Here is a 16,199-nt window from a genome sequence, read left to right on the forward strand (position 1 = left end):
AAACATGAGGATGAAGACAGGCATAGTGTCAAATAAAGCAAATATGAAGAACAAAGTTCACCTAAAAGCATCAACAGTGATTATTTAGATGCATTCACAAGTACCTGTATTTTGCGATTAGCTGGCGCAGTTTTTCTGCTTCTTTTTGCTGGCGTGAATTATGCAGGTAAACGACATCAGTATGGAGGATTTGACCTGTGAGTAAAGGGATTAAGACAAACAAAGGGACAAAGTCAGAGAGAAGGTATAGTGTAGTGTTGGTCATCAAATCTGTGCTTGTACTATGCTTCACCTGTACACCCAAGTCACTTACTAGTAGGGGAGAGGAATGCCAGCTTACAGCCGTGTCTAAAGCCAGGGTCTACCCCCAGGAGGACACAGCCCCTGACTGGACACACCAGCAGACGCCGGCGGAGGTTCTGCACAAACATGACAATTGACTGCTTCTCCGCTGCAGCTGTCAGCTTGGTTCTACAGGGGGAATACAAGAAAGAGTGAGGATTGGGACTCACACACACACATACACACGTGCACGCACACACACCTGTAACCCCTAGTGAGGAAAGGCAGGATAAGCCTTTTATAGGAGTCCTCTACTGCATTCTTGATGATTAAACGGATCTCATCTCTTGCAAATGTCTTCGTCCTCCACCTGCATTAAACAGCAGAATCATCTTTCATAATTTCCATTTATAATGTGACTGTCCATAATCTGCAAAAGGATTACATTTTATCCAGATTGCTCATTGTGCAGTACACCAGATATACATTCAAATACTTTAAATGTCCAAATGATTAAATATAGAATTTTTTTTTTTTTAAGTAAGATTCATGTGCTCATTCATGTAAAGCCTTTACTGACTAACAGACTCAGGAGTGTTTTGCTCAAGTCACACCCTCAACCAGTAGGTGTAGCACTAACCCAAAATCAGCAACCTGTGCACATAAACCTGTATTCATCAGGCTTTGTAGGACTTTTATAAAATAAACTATTAGATTATGTTGTCTGTCTCTGTACAGTTATTTGTGTATTATTCAGTTTTTTGACCTGTTGTTTATGCACCACTTGATGAAGTCATTCTTCACCCTGTCCGGAATGTTCACCTTCACTGTCAGAATCTTCAGACTCTCCCCTCGGTTAATAGCCAGGGTCTGTACACAAATGCAATAACAGTAATGTTAGTAGTGTAAAGAATTACAAAATTATCAATCAATAATGAGTCGCAATCAGTCCAACAAAAAACACAAGCAAGAGAAATGTAATAATAAGAAGGGGAGTTTGCGAGAAGATGTGGGAAATTTTGAAACCTAATAAAATGACAAAATGACAGTTAAACTGTGTCACAAATTATGGGTTAAACATTTGTCAATCTGAAGAAATCATTTTTCTTATAAACACAATGTGTGTAAACGTCACAGGCTCAAACCTCTTCACCGAAGTGCTGAAAGCAAATCCTTTAACTCCTTACACACGTGTAAAAGTAATGAGCCTACAAGTGTATCCTGTGGCCAAGTTTGCTGTGTTGCCCCCCGCTTAGAGGAACCGTTACATGCTGTTAAGCAAACAGTAGTAAGTGTCTGACCTTTTCAGCGGGGAACCTTTAGCTCGCTACAGAACAGGGCCAAGAAACAAGATGTCAATCTGCAGCCCAAGCGGAAGAAGCGAGTTGACAAATGCCACCACTACGCCACCATCAGCGCCGAGACCGCGAGGCCTGCCCCCCCCCGCCCACATCATGCCACAACTGTTACCACTCAGCAGCACCCTCAGCGCGCTGCAGCGCACACACAAAGATCAAAATAGAAAACGCGGCTAATGGCCTAACAGAAGCACAAATTAATGCAGCAAACTTGCTTGAATTACGACGAAACCTCAGTTTTCCCTCTGTTGGCACATTTCTGCCCTCGGCTGCGACGCTCACAGTTTCTAAAACTATCATCATCAAAGCCTTGAACTTTTTTGCTCTACATTTCAGCAAAATCCAACTTGGCCTTTATCTTACTGTGCTTCAATATTCCTCCTGAAAACGTCTTGTTGCTCTGTGGGGGTTCATGATGTCAGTGCCTGTTGGTTTGTTTTTGTTTACAGCGCTAATGATGCTTCTGCCATCAGCTCATTGAGCCACATGGAGCTATTTTGTGTATGAATTTCAATCTAACAGATGCAGTTGTAGTTGTTGTCTTGTTCATTACTTCACAGTAGTTTTCTCCCGATTGCTTATAATAAACACCCTGGTGTCTGTCTATGGGTCGCTCCATTTTAACTGACTGGGGTCACTTGTGGGACACGGAGAATAATCCTAACATGAGGGTGATTTGAGACAGAGGAAGAGGTACGTGTTTGCGTGTTAGATGGGCTAGGGGGTGACAGGTAGCCAAGTACTCGCCAAATCCTGACAAGATCAGACAGACTGTCTTTTCTGAACGTGCTTCCGTGTTCACACCAGCCCCGGAGGCAGGGCAGCAAGCCAACGACAATCCTCTCTCTATCTGTCTCCCTGTCTCTCTCACCCTTTCTTTAGAGGAATACTGTCATCAACACATCTATTCATCCAGCATATGAAGGATAAATAAACAGACACAACATGCAACACTAGCAGATTCACAGCGGATACGCACACACTGGCTCAGACAGACATAGGTGTTCACACTTCCTCTACAAAGCGACTAATACTAAAGGTACTAGTACAAAAATAGCTTAATATTTAATTTAAAAAAGACGTTTTACTTAATAATTTTTCGAATCAGATTTAGCACTTTAACATAATTGTGTGAATGTTTACAGTGAATATAAAGCCACCCAGCACTTCATCACAAAACAGTTGGAAATTGATTAAACAGTTCCATTTACCCATAACCCTCTGCAGGCAAAGCCCCAGACATGAGCGCTAAACACCATTTGATCACAACACAAATCGCATTAAAACTATGCCACTGCGCATTCAACAAATCCATCATGGCACACTCACGACCGCACCGGCTGATAATAGCTACAAGGTAAAAGCATACTCTTCCAAGAAGGCCTCAGATCAAATCTGACAAAATTAAATGTGAGCTAAGCTTCTCAACTAGAACTGTCACAAGGCTTATGCTTTAAGACGTGACAAATAACACAACTTTCTATACAGCAACATCAAAGTTGAACATACAAACACTGCTACACTGTGCAGAATGACATTTCCATATTATAGGAAATATTTTAATACAGGGAAATTTCTAAGTTAAGAAAAAAAAATAACAAAAACTAATTAATTTCAATTACACTTGTGACTATTAGAGTCAGTCACTCATCTGAATCGCTCCATCCTCTTAGGGGTTGTGGGCACGCTGGAGCCTATCCCAGCTGTCATGTGGGCACACCCTGGACAGGTCGCTAGTTCATCACATCAAGTCCATACACAGACGGGAACTTACTCACACATGCCATTTATAGTGTCCTATTAACCGAACCGCATGGATTTGGATCCCGAAACACCCCACGCAAACAACATGCAAACCAAGAACCACTGCACCAACCAGCCTCCTGCTATTACAAGCAAAAAAACAAAATCTGAAAAGAGAGTTCATTTTCACATTTTTTTTAATCACAGGAATCAACAGGTCAATTAAAAATTATTTCTAATTAAAGCTTCATGAATTTAATTCAAATGAGTGGATTTGAAGCTGTAAAGTCTGTTCATGTTAAAGATTTTAAGCCTTCAATCTGTTTTATCTGAAACACATTTGACTTTGGACGTCTTGTCTACATTTGCGTTTCCCTGAACTGTTGCTTCCTTCATATTCCCTTAACAAACCACCAGAGCTGAGTTTTTAAATAAGATTTTAGGCGTCAGGGCAAGTGTGTGCTCACACACATGCCTCCTGTCAAAACACATCTCCCACCTGCTTCCCCTTCTCGCCAACTTGACGGCTAGAAAAGGTTCATTTTAGCCTGAATCCGACAGCAGGCTCGCAGCCTGTGGATTAACGCTCCCTGACAAAGGCGAGTCATCGAATTAAAGGCCTCACATGCATAGGGAAGGAGCAGGGAAAGGGGAGGTGGGGCGTGGAGGGCTGCGGTTTAGTCAGAAAACGGAGTGAGGCAGATCAAAGCGGTGCAAGAGAGATAAGTGACATACGCACCTCCTTTTACCGCCCCCACTCCATCTTTCCATCTGCCTGTGGGCCCAGCACCAGTAGCTGTCACTACAGGAGAGTGCCTGTCAATCAAAGTGTCCTAATCCAATGGCATGTCGGCAGGGGACACGTCACATATGTTGAGAGGAGAGAATGAGGGGACTTGCAGGGTGTGCGTGTGTGTGTGTGTGTGTGTGTGTGTGTGTGTGAGTGTGAGCAAGTGTGTATGCATGCATGTATGTGTATGTAATTGTGTGACTGCAGGGCAGAGCGTGGATGCCAGAGAGTGTGGTGTGGCAATGAGGCAGCGGTTGATGGAAGCTGTGGTGACACATGAGGCCCAGGACCATCTGAGTAACCTACCAGTCACTACAGTGACATAGGGGGAGCAGAGGAGACAAACAGGGTCCAGGAGGGGTGAGAGCGGAGGAGCAGACAAGGCTAACTGGGCCTGACATGGTTAGCATTCAAGCTGACAGAAACAACAAACAACACAAACAAGGTTTGTGTGTGTGTGTGTGTGTGTGTGTGTGTGTGTGTGTGTGTGTGTGTGTGTGTGTGTGTGTGTGTGTGTGTCCAACAAGTTAAAACAGACAATATAGTTTAGAACTCTGTTATTTTTTATATTATATACGGTACAAGCCCACACAGGAATAGGAGTCAGCACTATTGCATTTAAAATAAAAAAAAGGTGAATAAAGATTATTGTATTGGAACTATAGCCTTTTTGGACTAAGTCCTAATCAGTGTTGGATGAGACTGGTGTGTCATTACTTTATGAAATGCAGCAACCAAGGTCAAGACAATGAATTTGCAGGTAGACTACAGCAGTCCTGCTTTTATTGAATATCAGTTATTTATTGTGTGCAATTTTTTTTCACATTAAATGTGATTTTTCTTATTATTACATTTTTAAGTATTTTGTTGACAGTCATAGATGTACTGTAACAACTTAATATCTAATGTCCTGTGGCCATAGGGAATCTTGTGCATGGATGTGCAATTAAAAAGATATTTACTAAGACTACCTGATGGGGCTGGATCCGTTGAATGTTGCAAGTGAAGTCAAAGTAGAGATGGAACTTGTCGACATCCTTGTTTTTGTTGTGATGTGGCCCTGCTTGTTTGTGGCCTTCCTCTGACTTCTCCTGCTCCTTTTCTTTTAGAGCTGACTTAGACACAGCGGACTGGATGGTCACAAAGCTGTTTTCACACCTGACACCAAAACAGGGAGGAGAAACTGAGGGTTTTAAGCAAAAGATAACATGACCCCCAGTAGGAAATACACACAAAAGTAGAAAGACAACCAGAAAGGGAAAATGCAATGCATCAAATGGATAGGAATATTCATATTCATTCAAAGTTATCAATCATCTTCAGAAATTGTTTAATAAAAAATTAAAAGCATATGTGATGTTCTTACAGTGTTTTCACATAGGTGAGCGTTTCAGGGTCTTTGGCAATCATATCAGCTAGGATATGTTCCACACCTGTAGCCACTTCTTCCACCGACGACAGACCTGACAGACAGACAGACAGACAGACAGACAGACAGACAGACAGACAGACAGACAGACAGACAGACAGACAGACAGACAGACAGACAGACAGACAGTTTGTCATCATGTTCAATCAGTTCATCAGCCTTCAAAGTAAACTGGTGGGTAGTTGTCAGTTCATGCTTCCATGTTGCATGTAAATAGGTTATATGTTAAAATATTAAATTGCTGTCCTGCTTTCTGTCAAGGTGTGTTTGTTTCTAACCTTTGGTGCCAGGTTTAACCCATGTGTTTAAATCCAGTGTATGTGGTGAGTCTATCAGTCCAATGGCTGCTCCTTCAAGGCCAAGCTCTTTAGCCCTGCGTGCCTTTGACAGCTTGCTGCCTTTTTTGTAGGGAGAATACTACAAAGACAAAAGTGCCACATTGAGATGTTTTTAAAATACATGGGCAACAGTTAGCAAGATTTAAATAAAACTGTAGATACATTTTGCTAAGAACTTAAAGAATTAGGTGGCAGATGTAAATGTGATTCTGACCACATGATCCAATTCATCAGCTGATCTGCAGCTCCTCAGGTTTTGTTCTAACTCAGCTGTTAAAACACCATCCTTCCTCATAGTATTAATCACAGACTGGGTCTTCTTAGAAAGAACACTGCAGCAAAATAAGAACACAAAACAACAATAAATACACACACTCAAACATTAGTGTTAGATTATACCACACAAATAGTACCCAGGGTGAAGTCACACATAGGCCTATATACACTTACGTAAAACAGATTTCAGGCCTTAATGCCTAAACACTACCACCATCTAGTGGGCAATGTTGTATATGCTCAACTACCACTGCAATATGAAAAACGTGTATAAAGCCAGGAATTATATGTAATACTGTCACAGTTTCATTAATAATTTCACTTGCATACCATAACTCCTCATATACCAGCTGGACATCTCGAACAGCATCAGCATCCATGTGGTTAATCATCTCTTTGCGATACCGCACCATGAACGGCACTGTGTTCTCCTCACGAAGCAACATAGTGATATTAGCACAGACCCATGGTTCCACACACGTCAGAGTGGACAGTACCTGAAGGGAGACAAATGCACATATACAAAATCTACATCTACTATTGGGTGAATGAAAATTTGTGAATTTCTGCCAATGGCAATATTGTGGCAACATTACCTCTATCAAATCCCAGTTCATATTGAGATCATTCCTTAGAGTCTGTGCTTCTGATGACGGTAAAGCACTTGTATGTCCTAATCTGGTATCACTGGTTTTCTGTTTCTTCAGACAAGGCTCATCAAATCTGAAATCCTCCTCCACCTCTTCTTTCTTTGGTCTTAGCCCATCAAGAGCTATTGATGGCCCCTCATGTGCCCCAATGGGTTCAGACACAAAGAATGACACCCTCTACAAGAAAAAAAGATGAACAATTCAAAATGGCAACAAGAGAGACAATAGATTCAACAATAAACAACAGAGTCATAGAATGTGTCTTACCTCCTCCTTCATTTTAATACTTGTTGCACTGTTTTCAGTCTTGCCTTCCACTGGAAACTCAGAATGTTTAACAATTTCATGCTTATTGTCTTCATCTAAATTCTTTCTCTTGGTTGCAGGCAGGACAGACACCTTTGAGTCTTTCACACATTTAACGCCCTCTGTTTTTGGACACTTCCGAGGTGCCCTTGGCTTAGGAACTCTTGTTACTTTGGGGACTTTGGGTTCTTTAGGTGCCTTTGGTTCCTTCGGTTCCTTCGCAGGTCTCTTAGCAGCTGTTTTTTTCTCCCCCGCTGCAGGAGCTCTCGTGATCCTCCCGGGGGCTTTCTGCTTTGGCTCTGGTGGCTTCCATTCCTCACCTTCCTCACAACTATCGAATCTTAAGATGAAGCAGGACAATGTTTAAAACCCTGTAACCTATAGTTATACAGTAAAGAATTATGTATATTAAAATGTTTTAATCCCTTACAAGTCAGATTCTTCATTTCTGTAGTTGACAGCTTTTGCAGCTGTTTGTCGCGGTCGTCGAATCATCTTTAAGAAAACGTTAATGACAGCATTACATGACTTAGATGACTACAGAGAACATTCGCTCTGATGTGAGCTCACCTGTAATTCAGTATTTTACAGAGTAACATTACTGCGTGCTCACAAGTGTAATAACAGCTAAGACCAATAATGTCAGGCTAGACAGTCTCCTGACGACACTTTTAAGGTGGAAGATAGAGTCCCAAGTCAGCGTCATTCAATCCAAAACACAGTCAAATGTGGTATTTGCCAATTAATTAGCGAAGACTCCCAAGCTAGCTTAAATAAACTTGAGTTAGCTTCTAATTCAAATTTGGCGCTTTGAGATGACGCCGTCATGCTGCGCTAAAGAAACGAGCGACAACGTGGCATAACATTTGTCTCTCCAGATTTCCCGCGCGGCATATTACGTTAGAAAATAAACTTACCTTTGTATTGTTCAAAGGTTCCACTTATTGTGGCTTCTGCGTTGGAAACCGAATAACATATCTGCTTCCTGAAACACTTTGCACTCAACCAATGACAAAGCACGATCCTAGTGCGCCGTCGTCTCCTTCTTCTTCTTCTCTTCCAGGCGTTGCACGTCTTCTTCTTCTGACTTCTCATTATTGCAGTGTCGCCCTCTTGTGTACATTTGTGAATCAGATTCATGTAATACCATAAATAATGCAAGCTTAGAGAATGATGCTATTTTTTGCAAATAATACAAATTAATAAAATCTATGAAGTTCATCAAAGACTTTCCTGTTGATCTGATAGCTTGAAGCACTTTAACCAATTTTCCCAAGCATTTAAAAAATATATATTATTCATATTCAATGGTTTTGTGACAATTTTATAAACCTGGGAATTAAACGACCCAGACACCACGCAGTTTAGATGTTTTATTAGAATAAAGTAAATAAAATTTATGGCTGATGGAGACAATCAATAGTGAAACCTTCTCTTATTTACACAAACAGAAAAACAAGGCTATGAATTAATAAATAGTTTGACATTTTACCACTTTTTCACGTTAGCTTCAATAAAATAATTTATTGAATATTTTATGTTATGTATAGTCCAGCAAAAATATTAGTTTAGATCTTGAAAATAGTATTACTTTTTTTATGTTTTGCAAATAGCCTACACTGTTTTTTCCCAACCACAACAGAAGTTTGCCAGTGAGATAAGATTCCTAAAAACTTTACTTCATGTATTAAAATCGAAAAGCTGTGGGACTGTCCCAGTAGTGGTCTAAAAACTACTCTCTACTGTTCGTGGTTTACTGTAAATGTTTTATTCTAAACAGTTTAATCACATTTCCCTTTGTGACTTCCTTTAAAAGGCAACTACTTCTCAGATCTCAGACCTCAATGGTGTAGTTTTGTGTTGTGTTGTTATGACATTCTCTGTTCAAATCAAAGACAGATTATTTGAATTGGCTTATATTTCATATCCGTTGGTCATGTGTCACAAAACACCCTGGGTCAAATTTCTTGATTTTTGAAAAAGTGAGAAATAGTAAATGGAGGAATGGTTTAAATAGTTTTACTTATTATTTAGATCAATGAGTGGAGTTGGTACCTAAAAGGTCTGCATGCACAATATGGATAATTTGAACAGCACACAACTATAGGGACTTTCTAAGCAACATGTGTCAATGCTTATTAGATGTGTGTAACACTGAAAGTAATTCAGTTTGACACAGTACTGAAAGATCAGAAAAAGTTACTGATCATCAAAAATACTAAACTTAATTCTTAAATTTAAAAAATGATTATTAAAAAAAAACATTTTAAATCCACATACAATAAAATGTAATGAGTAATATTAGTATTAGTATACTAGTATTGGTATCACACAATGAAAACCAGTGGGCCTACTGTAAATACCTAACCCATATAAAGGGTCCAATAGTAATTCTATTTATCTACTTTTTTAAATGATTTTTAACGGATTTATATTGATATTTTCTATAGAAAACACTTTCTCAAACGTATTCAATAATTGCAAAACAGTACCACACTTCTCCCTGGTAACAGTTGATGCAGGACTACAACCAACCAATCAGAAATTCAGCTTAGCTTGAAAAAAAAAGTCAGAGCAGAGTTTGTTCAGAATGAGGATTTCCCCGCAGCTTCTCTCAGTTCCTCTTGTTGCCTCTCATCGGATCATAAAGGTAAAAGCTCTCTAACGTTCTGTCATTTATACTTGGGTGACAGCTGAAGCTGCCTGAAAAGGTAAAAGTCCTGTTTGTGATCAGTTGATGAGCGCATGTTTATGCTTGTGTCTTCACATCACCTCTATGTAAACTATTTCTATGATTGCGCCTGTTTTTCAGGTTTGTGACCGAGAAGATGACTGAGCCCCTCACTCCAACCGAGCCTCTCATCGGGGCTCGAAGCGACACATCCATCAATGTAGGAGCTCCCCAGGCTTCAGGGTAAGCTTTGTGTTCGAGTCCCGACGAGACGCAAACGCGACACTTTGAGCTGGAAGTCAAAGAAAATGAAGATCAACAACTGTGAAAAATACAAAATTCAGAAGTAAAATAAAATGAATATAAAGGATTACAACTTTATTAAGTTGTAATCATCATGTTTTTACTAGCACACTAATAATCAGGCTTTGAATAATGAATGTTCAGTAGGTTTTTGTCCAGTCTGAGATAAAACCATCTGGCTTCCTACACTTTTGTGTGGTCTCTGCTTGGCAACAGCTGATTTCATTGCTTCATTTGTGCCACCACCAGCCTCTCTGACATTCCTCATACTTCACATTTCACTCTCTAATCCTCCAACCAAACCTGTCTTTTAATTTATCTCCTTTCTCAGCCTACGACAACCGCCCCTCACCTTGTAGACACTGCAGATACAATATTTGACTAATGTTTTGTCCACTTTTTATGAAACCCGCAGCGCATCACTGACATTGCTGAGTTCAGTTCCTCCTCAGATTCTTACTCCTCTTGTTTTCTCAGTGGCCGCTCCACCCGCGCCTACAAGGTGGCAGGTTTGACGCTGCTGGGCTGCGTCCTGATCATGGGCCAGGCTATGATTGTCTACTTCCTCTACTCCCAGAAGAGTGACATCAATTCTCTGCAGGAGCAGAGCCACAAACTGAACACAGAGATGACAAACCAAAGATCTGGTGAGGAGGGAGGATCCAGTTCAATAAAATATCCTGCCAAAGAAGCTGTTGATCTGTGTTAATTAACTGTATCACATAGAGAACAGAGGAAATAAAATACAATTATTAATTAAATCAGACAAAACACCGGCAGGTTGTTTGGAGCAGCATCTAACACCTCAACTGTTTGACCTCTGTGTCTTTAGTCTCCGTGCCAAAGAGGATGCAAATTCCCATGGATGTCATGCCCAAGTTGAGTGATGTTTCTATGGATGAGGTAAATAAGGTCAGATTTTACAGAAATAATATTGGCTTTAAAATGCAATTTTATATATATAGATAGATAGATAGATTGATGTAAAGCTGTATTTTCTAATGATTTGCTTCATTGATTATTTGGCAGGAGGCGTCTACAGGATCCCCAGAGAAATCTGGTATGTTCAGTGTGCATTCAATATGCTTTATGTCCATCTATAGGTTAATTCTGGTTATTAATGTGTGTACTTATTTAAATAATGTGATGTTTTTGTCTGTCTTAGATCCGGAGCCGAGCACCACCTGCCAGCTGGAGGCTAGCGGCCTCGCGCCCGTGCCTGTGCCTGGTTTTCGCCCTAAGTGCGATGAGCGTGGTCGGTACCGTGCCGAGCAGTGCTTCATGGGCAGCTGCTGGTGTGTCAACCCAGACAACGGCCAGGAGATCCCGGGAACGCTGGTGAACGGACGGGCTCAATGCATGGCGTCTCTTTTCACGGGTCAGAAGAGAAAACTGCTCTTGAAACACAAAATAATCATTTAGCTTTGAAGCCATATTTTGATATTTACAGTTGTAGTTAATATATAGTTTGTTGAAAATAATCTAGATTTTGAACTGAAGTGTATGTTTCAGTGGCTTTAAATAAGAACTCCTCCTTGTGTTTGTAGAAGTATTAATGACATACAAATGTGTGTTTGAAGGTGGCATGTCGCTTGCTCTCTCTGATGCTGAAGAACAGTAACTGGTGAGTCAAGTTTCATTCACTACGTCCATTTACTGTATATGCCCCTGTTCTGTAATACAGCTTGTAAAATGTCATTGTATGCGTTTTGGAATTTTAAAATAACTGTCTTCTCTCTGTCTTGGGGAACTGAAGATGGTGAACTCTCCACCAGATATGAGCAACAGCCCAGCTTCAAATCACAAGTGCTTCAGTTATCTCAACTATCATCAAAATGATCAAAGTAAAAGCATATGGCAAGTTAATCAGGTTCTATGTGCTGCTGATGAATTCCCAACATATAACTACCTATCTGCTTGCTATTCTTTCATATGTAACCAATATTTTATGGTTGGGGTGAATTTTCCTTTGTTACAGGAAATTATAGTCTTACGAGTTTAGTGTGGGTACTTTGACAATAAACTAAACCAAGGGGACATTATAGTTAATATTAATATAATTTTGTACAGTACATCTGATAGAACAGTTCTGGCAACAAGTAGATTAAATTCTAGTGTCCCTTTAAACTATGTTTTTAATAAAATATCAAATGAATAGCATGATGTGTTAAATGGCTTTAACCAAATGAATGGGAACTGAAAACATTTGCACACAATCAGGTACAACTACGACTGCAATTGTATTTTTCTCATTTATTTGAACCCCAATAAAATTATTAAATACAGTTTTTGTGATTTTGCATTGAGGTACAGGAGTGCAAACGCCTAAACTGAGAGTTTAGCCAGTGACTTAAATTAAGCTTCTTCATCCTGTTCTGTTATTCATATACTAACTCTTTGAACCAACATAAAAATACACAAAGAAAAAAAATGCAACCAATGATTATCAATAGGCACACATGGTTTGTGGTTTCCAGTTCCCCCACATACTGTACAATAGATATTCAGGTATTTGTTCATGCAAACAAATGAATGGCTTTGCAATAGGTTTTCTTGTGTGCATTGGAATTTCAGACTAGTGTCCTGTTTTCATATGTTGATGGACATAGCAAAATGTAATGTTTCCATCACTTCATTATCAACAGTGCAAAAGCTCGAATAGAGTCCAGCATAAAAAATTGGCATCCAAATCCCATCAGGAAAAGGCTATTGCACATTTAGCATCAAATGATAATAATTAAGCCCATGATATTCCAGTTATTTGAACAGTGCAAAGTGGAATATATAGAAAAATACATTAACAATGTGTAGTGAGTGTAACTTTACATTAACAGAAACGCTGCATCCTCTACAGACAAGATATTAAAAAGAACAAAACAAGGCAGCGTTTGTACTGTTGTTGTTATACACAGTGAAGCACCATGAGATATGAAGTGGGAAAGGTCTGAGATGCCAAATCACTCCCTGAGCGACAAAATGCAGTGTAACTGAGAATGGGGAAGTGCAACAGCGTAACCCAAGAGGCGTGGTGTGTTTCTCTCCACTCAGCATGCTGGTCTATACCAATGCACCCCCGTGGGTTTTCTTATTATCATGGAAATTATAATATGAACATAACTTAAGATGTCATTGGGACCACAAAGAGGAGGTTTTGTGATTTTTTTTTAATGGTAACAGTTTGTCTGTTTTGTTCACTTTAGTAATTCTTTCCCAAACATTAAGTAATGCAAAATAGCATATGTAATAACTGTTTGACCTCCTTTACCTTTAGCTGATGTAGGTTTTACAATGTTGAAAAGTGTATTTGATCCCATTTGCAGCTCTCCTCCCTTCTTTTCTGTTCCTATTTTTCACCTGCCTTCTCACTTGCGTCCTCCTTTCAGGGAGTTCATGTAGTCCTTGATAGTTTTTTCAATGTTGGGAATATCATAATTTTGTGCTGCATACATTCCTGTACATGTTCCTATGGCAACACCCAGCAATGCTGATGAGCGAAGCTTAGCAACCACAAAGCCAGCCAGAAAACCCTTCAGGAAGGGAGACGCTAGCAGACTGCCTCCCTGGAGAAACAGAGACAGATGAGATGATGTGTCTGATAGAAAACACTTACAACAGAAAACCATCAGCATAAATGTGTCCTGTGTGAGTCTTACTGGAGGAACCCCAGCCTCTATCTCATCCTCCATCCGTCTCTGAATATCTTCAAGTTGATCCTTTAAGTGGCTCAGAGGATTCTACCGATTCATGCACAGACAAACCTTCATTATACTTTCATACGGTCAGATCACTGTTTAACAGTGTATCCTGGTAAACGGATCTGAACTACATCATTGTCAAACTGAGTGGAACATACGAAACAATAACACTGCTAACAATAACAGAACTTAATGAGGCCAGACATAAAGATGAGTGAGTATCAGTTAATTAGTGATGGTTGTTAAAAAGCTGGTTACTAGTCAGTATTAAAGTCAGCATATACTCATCAGTAACTCATCAACAGCTGTTTATCGCAGCAGTACAGTCGTTTAAAAACAGCCTAGCTAAGGGTGTTAAGCTAACAAAGGTAATGCTAGATGTCTGTTTTATATGATTAGCTAACGTAGCTAGCGAAGTAAATTAATGAAAAAAATTGCTTAGGAAAAGGGGCTTAAGCAAATGATATATGGTGTTATCTTAATGTGGAAAAGTTCGAACCGACCTTGTTATTCGCCATCGTTTGACTTTTCTTCTTCTCCCTCCTCCTTCACAGTTAAATGGCGGCTGTCAGACAACTTAGCGGCCCTTTACCGCCGCCTACCGGCCTGGAAGCAGAAACAGAAAACTACACGAAACAAAACCTAGATGGAAAGTACGTTCCAATAATAATGTTTTATTGACATGCATAATTTCAACTTTGTATAATAACACTTTTTCACTTAGGCTTTTTTACTATACAACTAGTTTGGGCTGTGTTCGGCCCAAATATTAGCTGTTTTTCCGCATTCAGCAGATTTCAGACTTTCAGAGATTTATTTTCTATTTTAATAACTTGGACGTAATAGATGTCTGCTTTTTTTGCCGTGAGCCAGTACAGTATGTCCTTTAATCATAAGAAGACTGTTTGTTTATTTAACAAATTTAATAATTATTTGAAGTAATCAAAAACTAGGCTCTAGGATGTTGAAGGTTAAGACAAGTCTCCAGCACCATTTTGCTAATTTTATGGAGTGAGGCTTACACTTCTTCAGCAAGTATTGGTGGCATGGATGACTGGTCACAAGCATGATTCACCGGGTCCCTGTGAAAGCACCAATGGCAGAGTCACAAGAAGTGAGAGAAAGAACGGAGAATAATGGAGAGAGGACGTTTTACCAGAGAACGGACAGAAGGGCTCAAACTCCAAGACAGAACATTGAAGGTCTCTATTTTGGACTAATTTAAAAAGTTTAATCCTATTACAGTATAAATAATTACCTGCAGACACTTCTTTGTGCTTTTTACTGCAGCTCTTTGTTACTCCAGAGGCCCTCAAAGCATTTAATCCTTACACTCAGCAGTCCATTAACCTTTCTTTACTCAGGGTTATCATAGGACTAACCCGATGGTCCACAGTATTTAATGGTGTGCTCAAGCTGGAATTTTGCAGTGAGCAAACCTCTTTTCCATGTGACTGAGCACTGGTCACATTGTGCCACAGACTGCAGGTGTGTAGTCGCTGGAAGCAGTGATGGAGGTAAGTTGTCTCTGATTTTGTCATTGAATTTGGCTGAGGCGTGTTTGGCTGACTGATCTCTGGGCAGCGCCGTAGATGAAGGTCATTGAAGCCTACGGCGCAATCGTTACAGGGATGTGCTTTGGAGGAAGCTATGGTCATATATCATAAATGTTGGATGCACACGATGGATTGATGTTTGCACCGACTAAGCCAAAAAGGAAGATGATAATTGGTGATGATGTCACAAGTGCACAGGATGCTTGAAATAGGGACTGCAATAAATACAAAAGTGAACATTAAAGCAATAAATAACTTAGACTTTTACAGCTTTGTGGCTAAAGCTTCATGTATAATTCAACAGCTCTATTGCTGAATATTGACTGTGACTATTTTAAACAGACTGTTTATTACATTTATTTTTTTAGTTATACAGTGTGAAGTTGCTGTTGTTTTTAGGAGACCTCATGTTTCTGATCCGTGCAGAGTCTTTATATTTATTCTATATATATATAGTACTATATTATATAGTATTTTATTTGGGCTTAATACAAGCATTAGGGTGTTTCTGGTTTTTGTTATTTATTGGTTTTCTCACTGAGTGTGTAAAGACATTGACCACTGCTGCCCCCAGTGTCAGAAGCAGTAAATTATAGTTTCATCCTGAGCTATGCTTATAAAATGTTGGCCGCTGCCTCTGTGCTCGGCTCTGTTTAACTGCAGTGTTCTTAGATGATGTGAATTAGAACCTGACTGAGGACCGCGTCTGACCTCATTCAACGTGATGGCAGCGTTTCACCAGTCTGAAGCCTTTGACATCTGCCACACGCTGTGAGGCATCGGTTCACGGCTTTTAGCATCG

The 16,199-nt window shown here is 39.9% G+C and overlaps 3 protein-coding genes across 8 annotated transcripts in view; 1 reads left to right on the forward strand and 2 right to left on the reverse strand.

Annotated features, from left to right (window-relative positions):
• srbd1 (S1 RNA binding domain 1) overlaps nucleotides 1-8,227 on the reverse strand; it is a 74,509-nt gene extending 66,282 nt beyond the window's left edge. For all 4 annotated transcript variants that reach the window (XM_029175877.3, XM_055502661.1, XM_055502660.1 and 1 more), the window contains exons 1-13: nucleotides 8,090-8,227; nucleotides 7,603-7,667; nucleotides 7,134-7,512; nucleotides 6,813-7,043; nucleotides 6,547-6,713; nucleotides 6,155-6,272; nucleotides 5,881-6,019; nucleotides 5,540-5,636; nucleotides 5,145-5,331; nucleotides 1,049-1,152; nucleotides 545-652; nucleotides 314-471; nucleotides 105-195 (exon numbers count right to left, since the gene is read on the reverse strand). In XM_029175877.3, the coding sequence (XP_029031710.1) occupies nucleotides 105-195; nucleotides 314-471; nucleotides 545-652; nucleotides 1,049-1,152; nucleotides 5,145-5,331; nucleotides 5,540-5,636; nucleotides 5,881-6,019; nucleotides 6,155-6,272; nucleotides 6,547-6,713; nucleotides 6,813-7,043; nucleotides 7,134-7,512; nucleotides 7,603-7,667 (1,844 nt within the window). In that variant the 5' untranslated portion in view covers nucleotides 8,090-8,227. The remainder of the gene's footprint in view (nucleotides 1-104; nucleotides 196-313; nucleotides 472-544; nucleotides 653-1,048; nucleotides 1,153-5,144; nucleotides 5,332-5,539; nucleotides 5,637-5,880; nucleotides 6,020-6,154; nucleotides 6,273-6,546; nucleotides 6,714-6,812; nucleotides 7,044-7,133; nucleotides 7,513-7,602; nucleotides 7,668-8,089) is intronic.
• A 1,472-nt stretch (nucleotides 8,228-9,699) lies between these two features.
• LOC114870799 (H-2 class II histocompatibility antigen gamma chain-like) lies at nucleotides 9,700-12,431 on the forward strand. Of its 3 annotated transcripts, none has more exons than XM_055502665.1 (8): nucleotides 9,700-9,822; nucleotides 9,985-10,086; nucleotides 10,624-10,793; nucleotides 10,979-11,058; nucleotides 11,176-11,206; nucleotides 11,312-11,524; nucleotides 11,727-11,770; nucleotides 11,903-12,431. In XM_055502665.1, exons 2-7 carry the CDS (start codon nucleotides 10,001-10,003, stop codon nucleotides 11,765-11,767), a joined length of 621 nt encoding a protein of 206 aa, XP_055358640.1. In that variant the 5' UTR covers nucleotides 9,700-9,822; nucleotides 9,985-10,000; the 3' UTR covers nucleotides 11,768-11,770; nucleotides 11,903-12,431. The 3 variants fall into 3 exon arrangements, with proteins under 3 accessions (XP_055358640.1, XP_029031720.1, XP_029031722.1); XM_029175887.3 differs by having other exon boundaries at nucleotides 9,752-9,883; XM_029175889.3 differs by having other exon boundaries at nucleotides 9,752-9,883; nucleotides 10,979-11,049.
• Nucleotides 12,385-14,481, reverse strand: LOC121202776 (SLC35A4 upstream open reading frame protein-like). The gene is made up of 3 exons (XM_041074063.2): nucleotides 14,345-14,481; nucleotides 13,800-13,880; nucleotides 12,385-13,706 (listed from the first exon to the last, which is right to left on the reverse strand). Exons 1-3 carry the CDS (start codon nucleotides 14,357-14,359, stop codon nucleotides 13,509-13,511), a joined length of 294 nt encoding a protein of 97 aa, XP_040929997.1. The 5' UTR covers nucleotides 14,360-14,481; the 3' UTR covers nucleotides 12,385-13,508.
• Nucleotides 14,482-16,199: the final 1,718 nt, after the last annotated feature.

The sequence above is a fragment of the Betta splendens genome, chromosome 15, assembly GCF_900634795.4.
Source record: "Betta splendens chromosome 15, fBetSpl5.4, whole genome shotgun sequence".
Classification (NCBI taxonomy): Eukaryota; Metazoa; Chordata; class Actinopteri; order Anabantiformes; family Osphronemidae; genus Betta; species Betta splendens.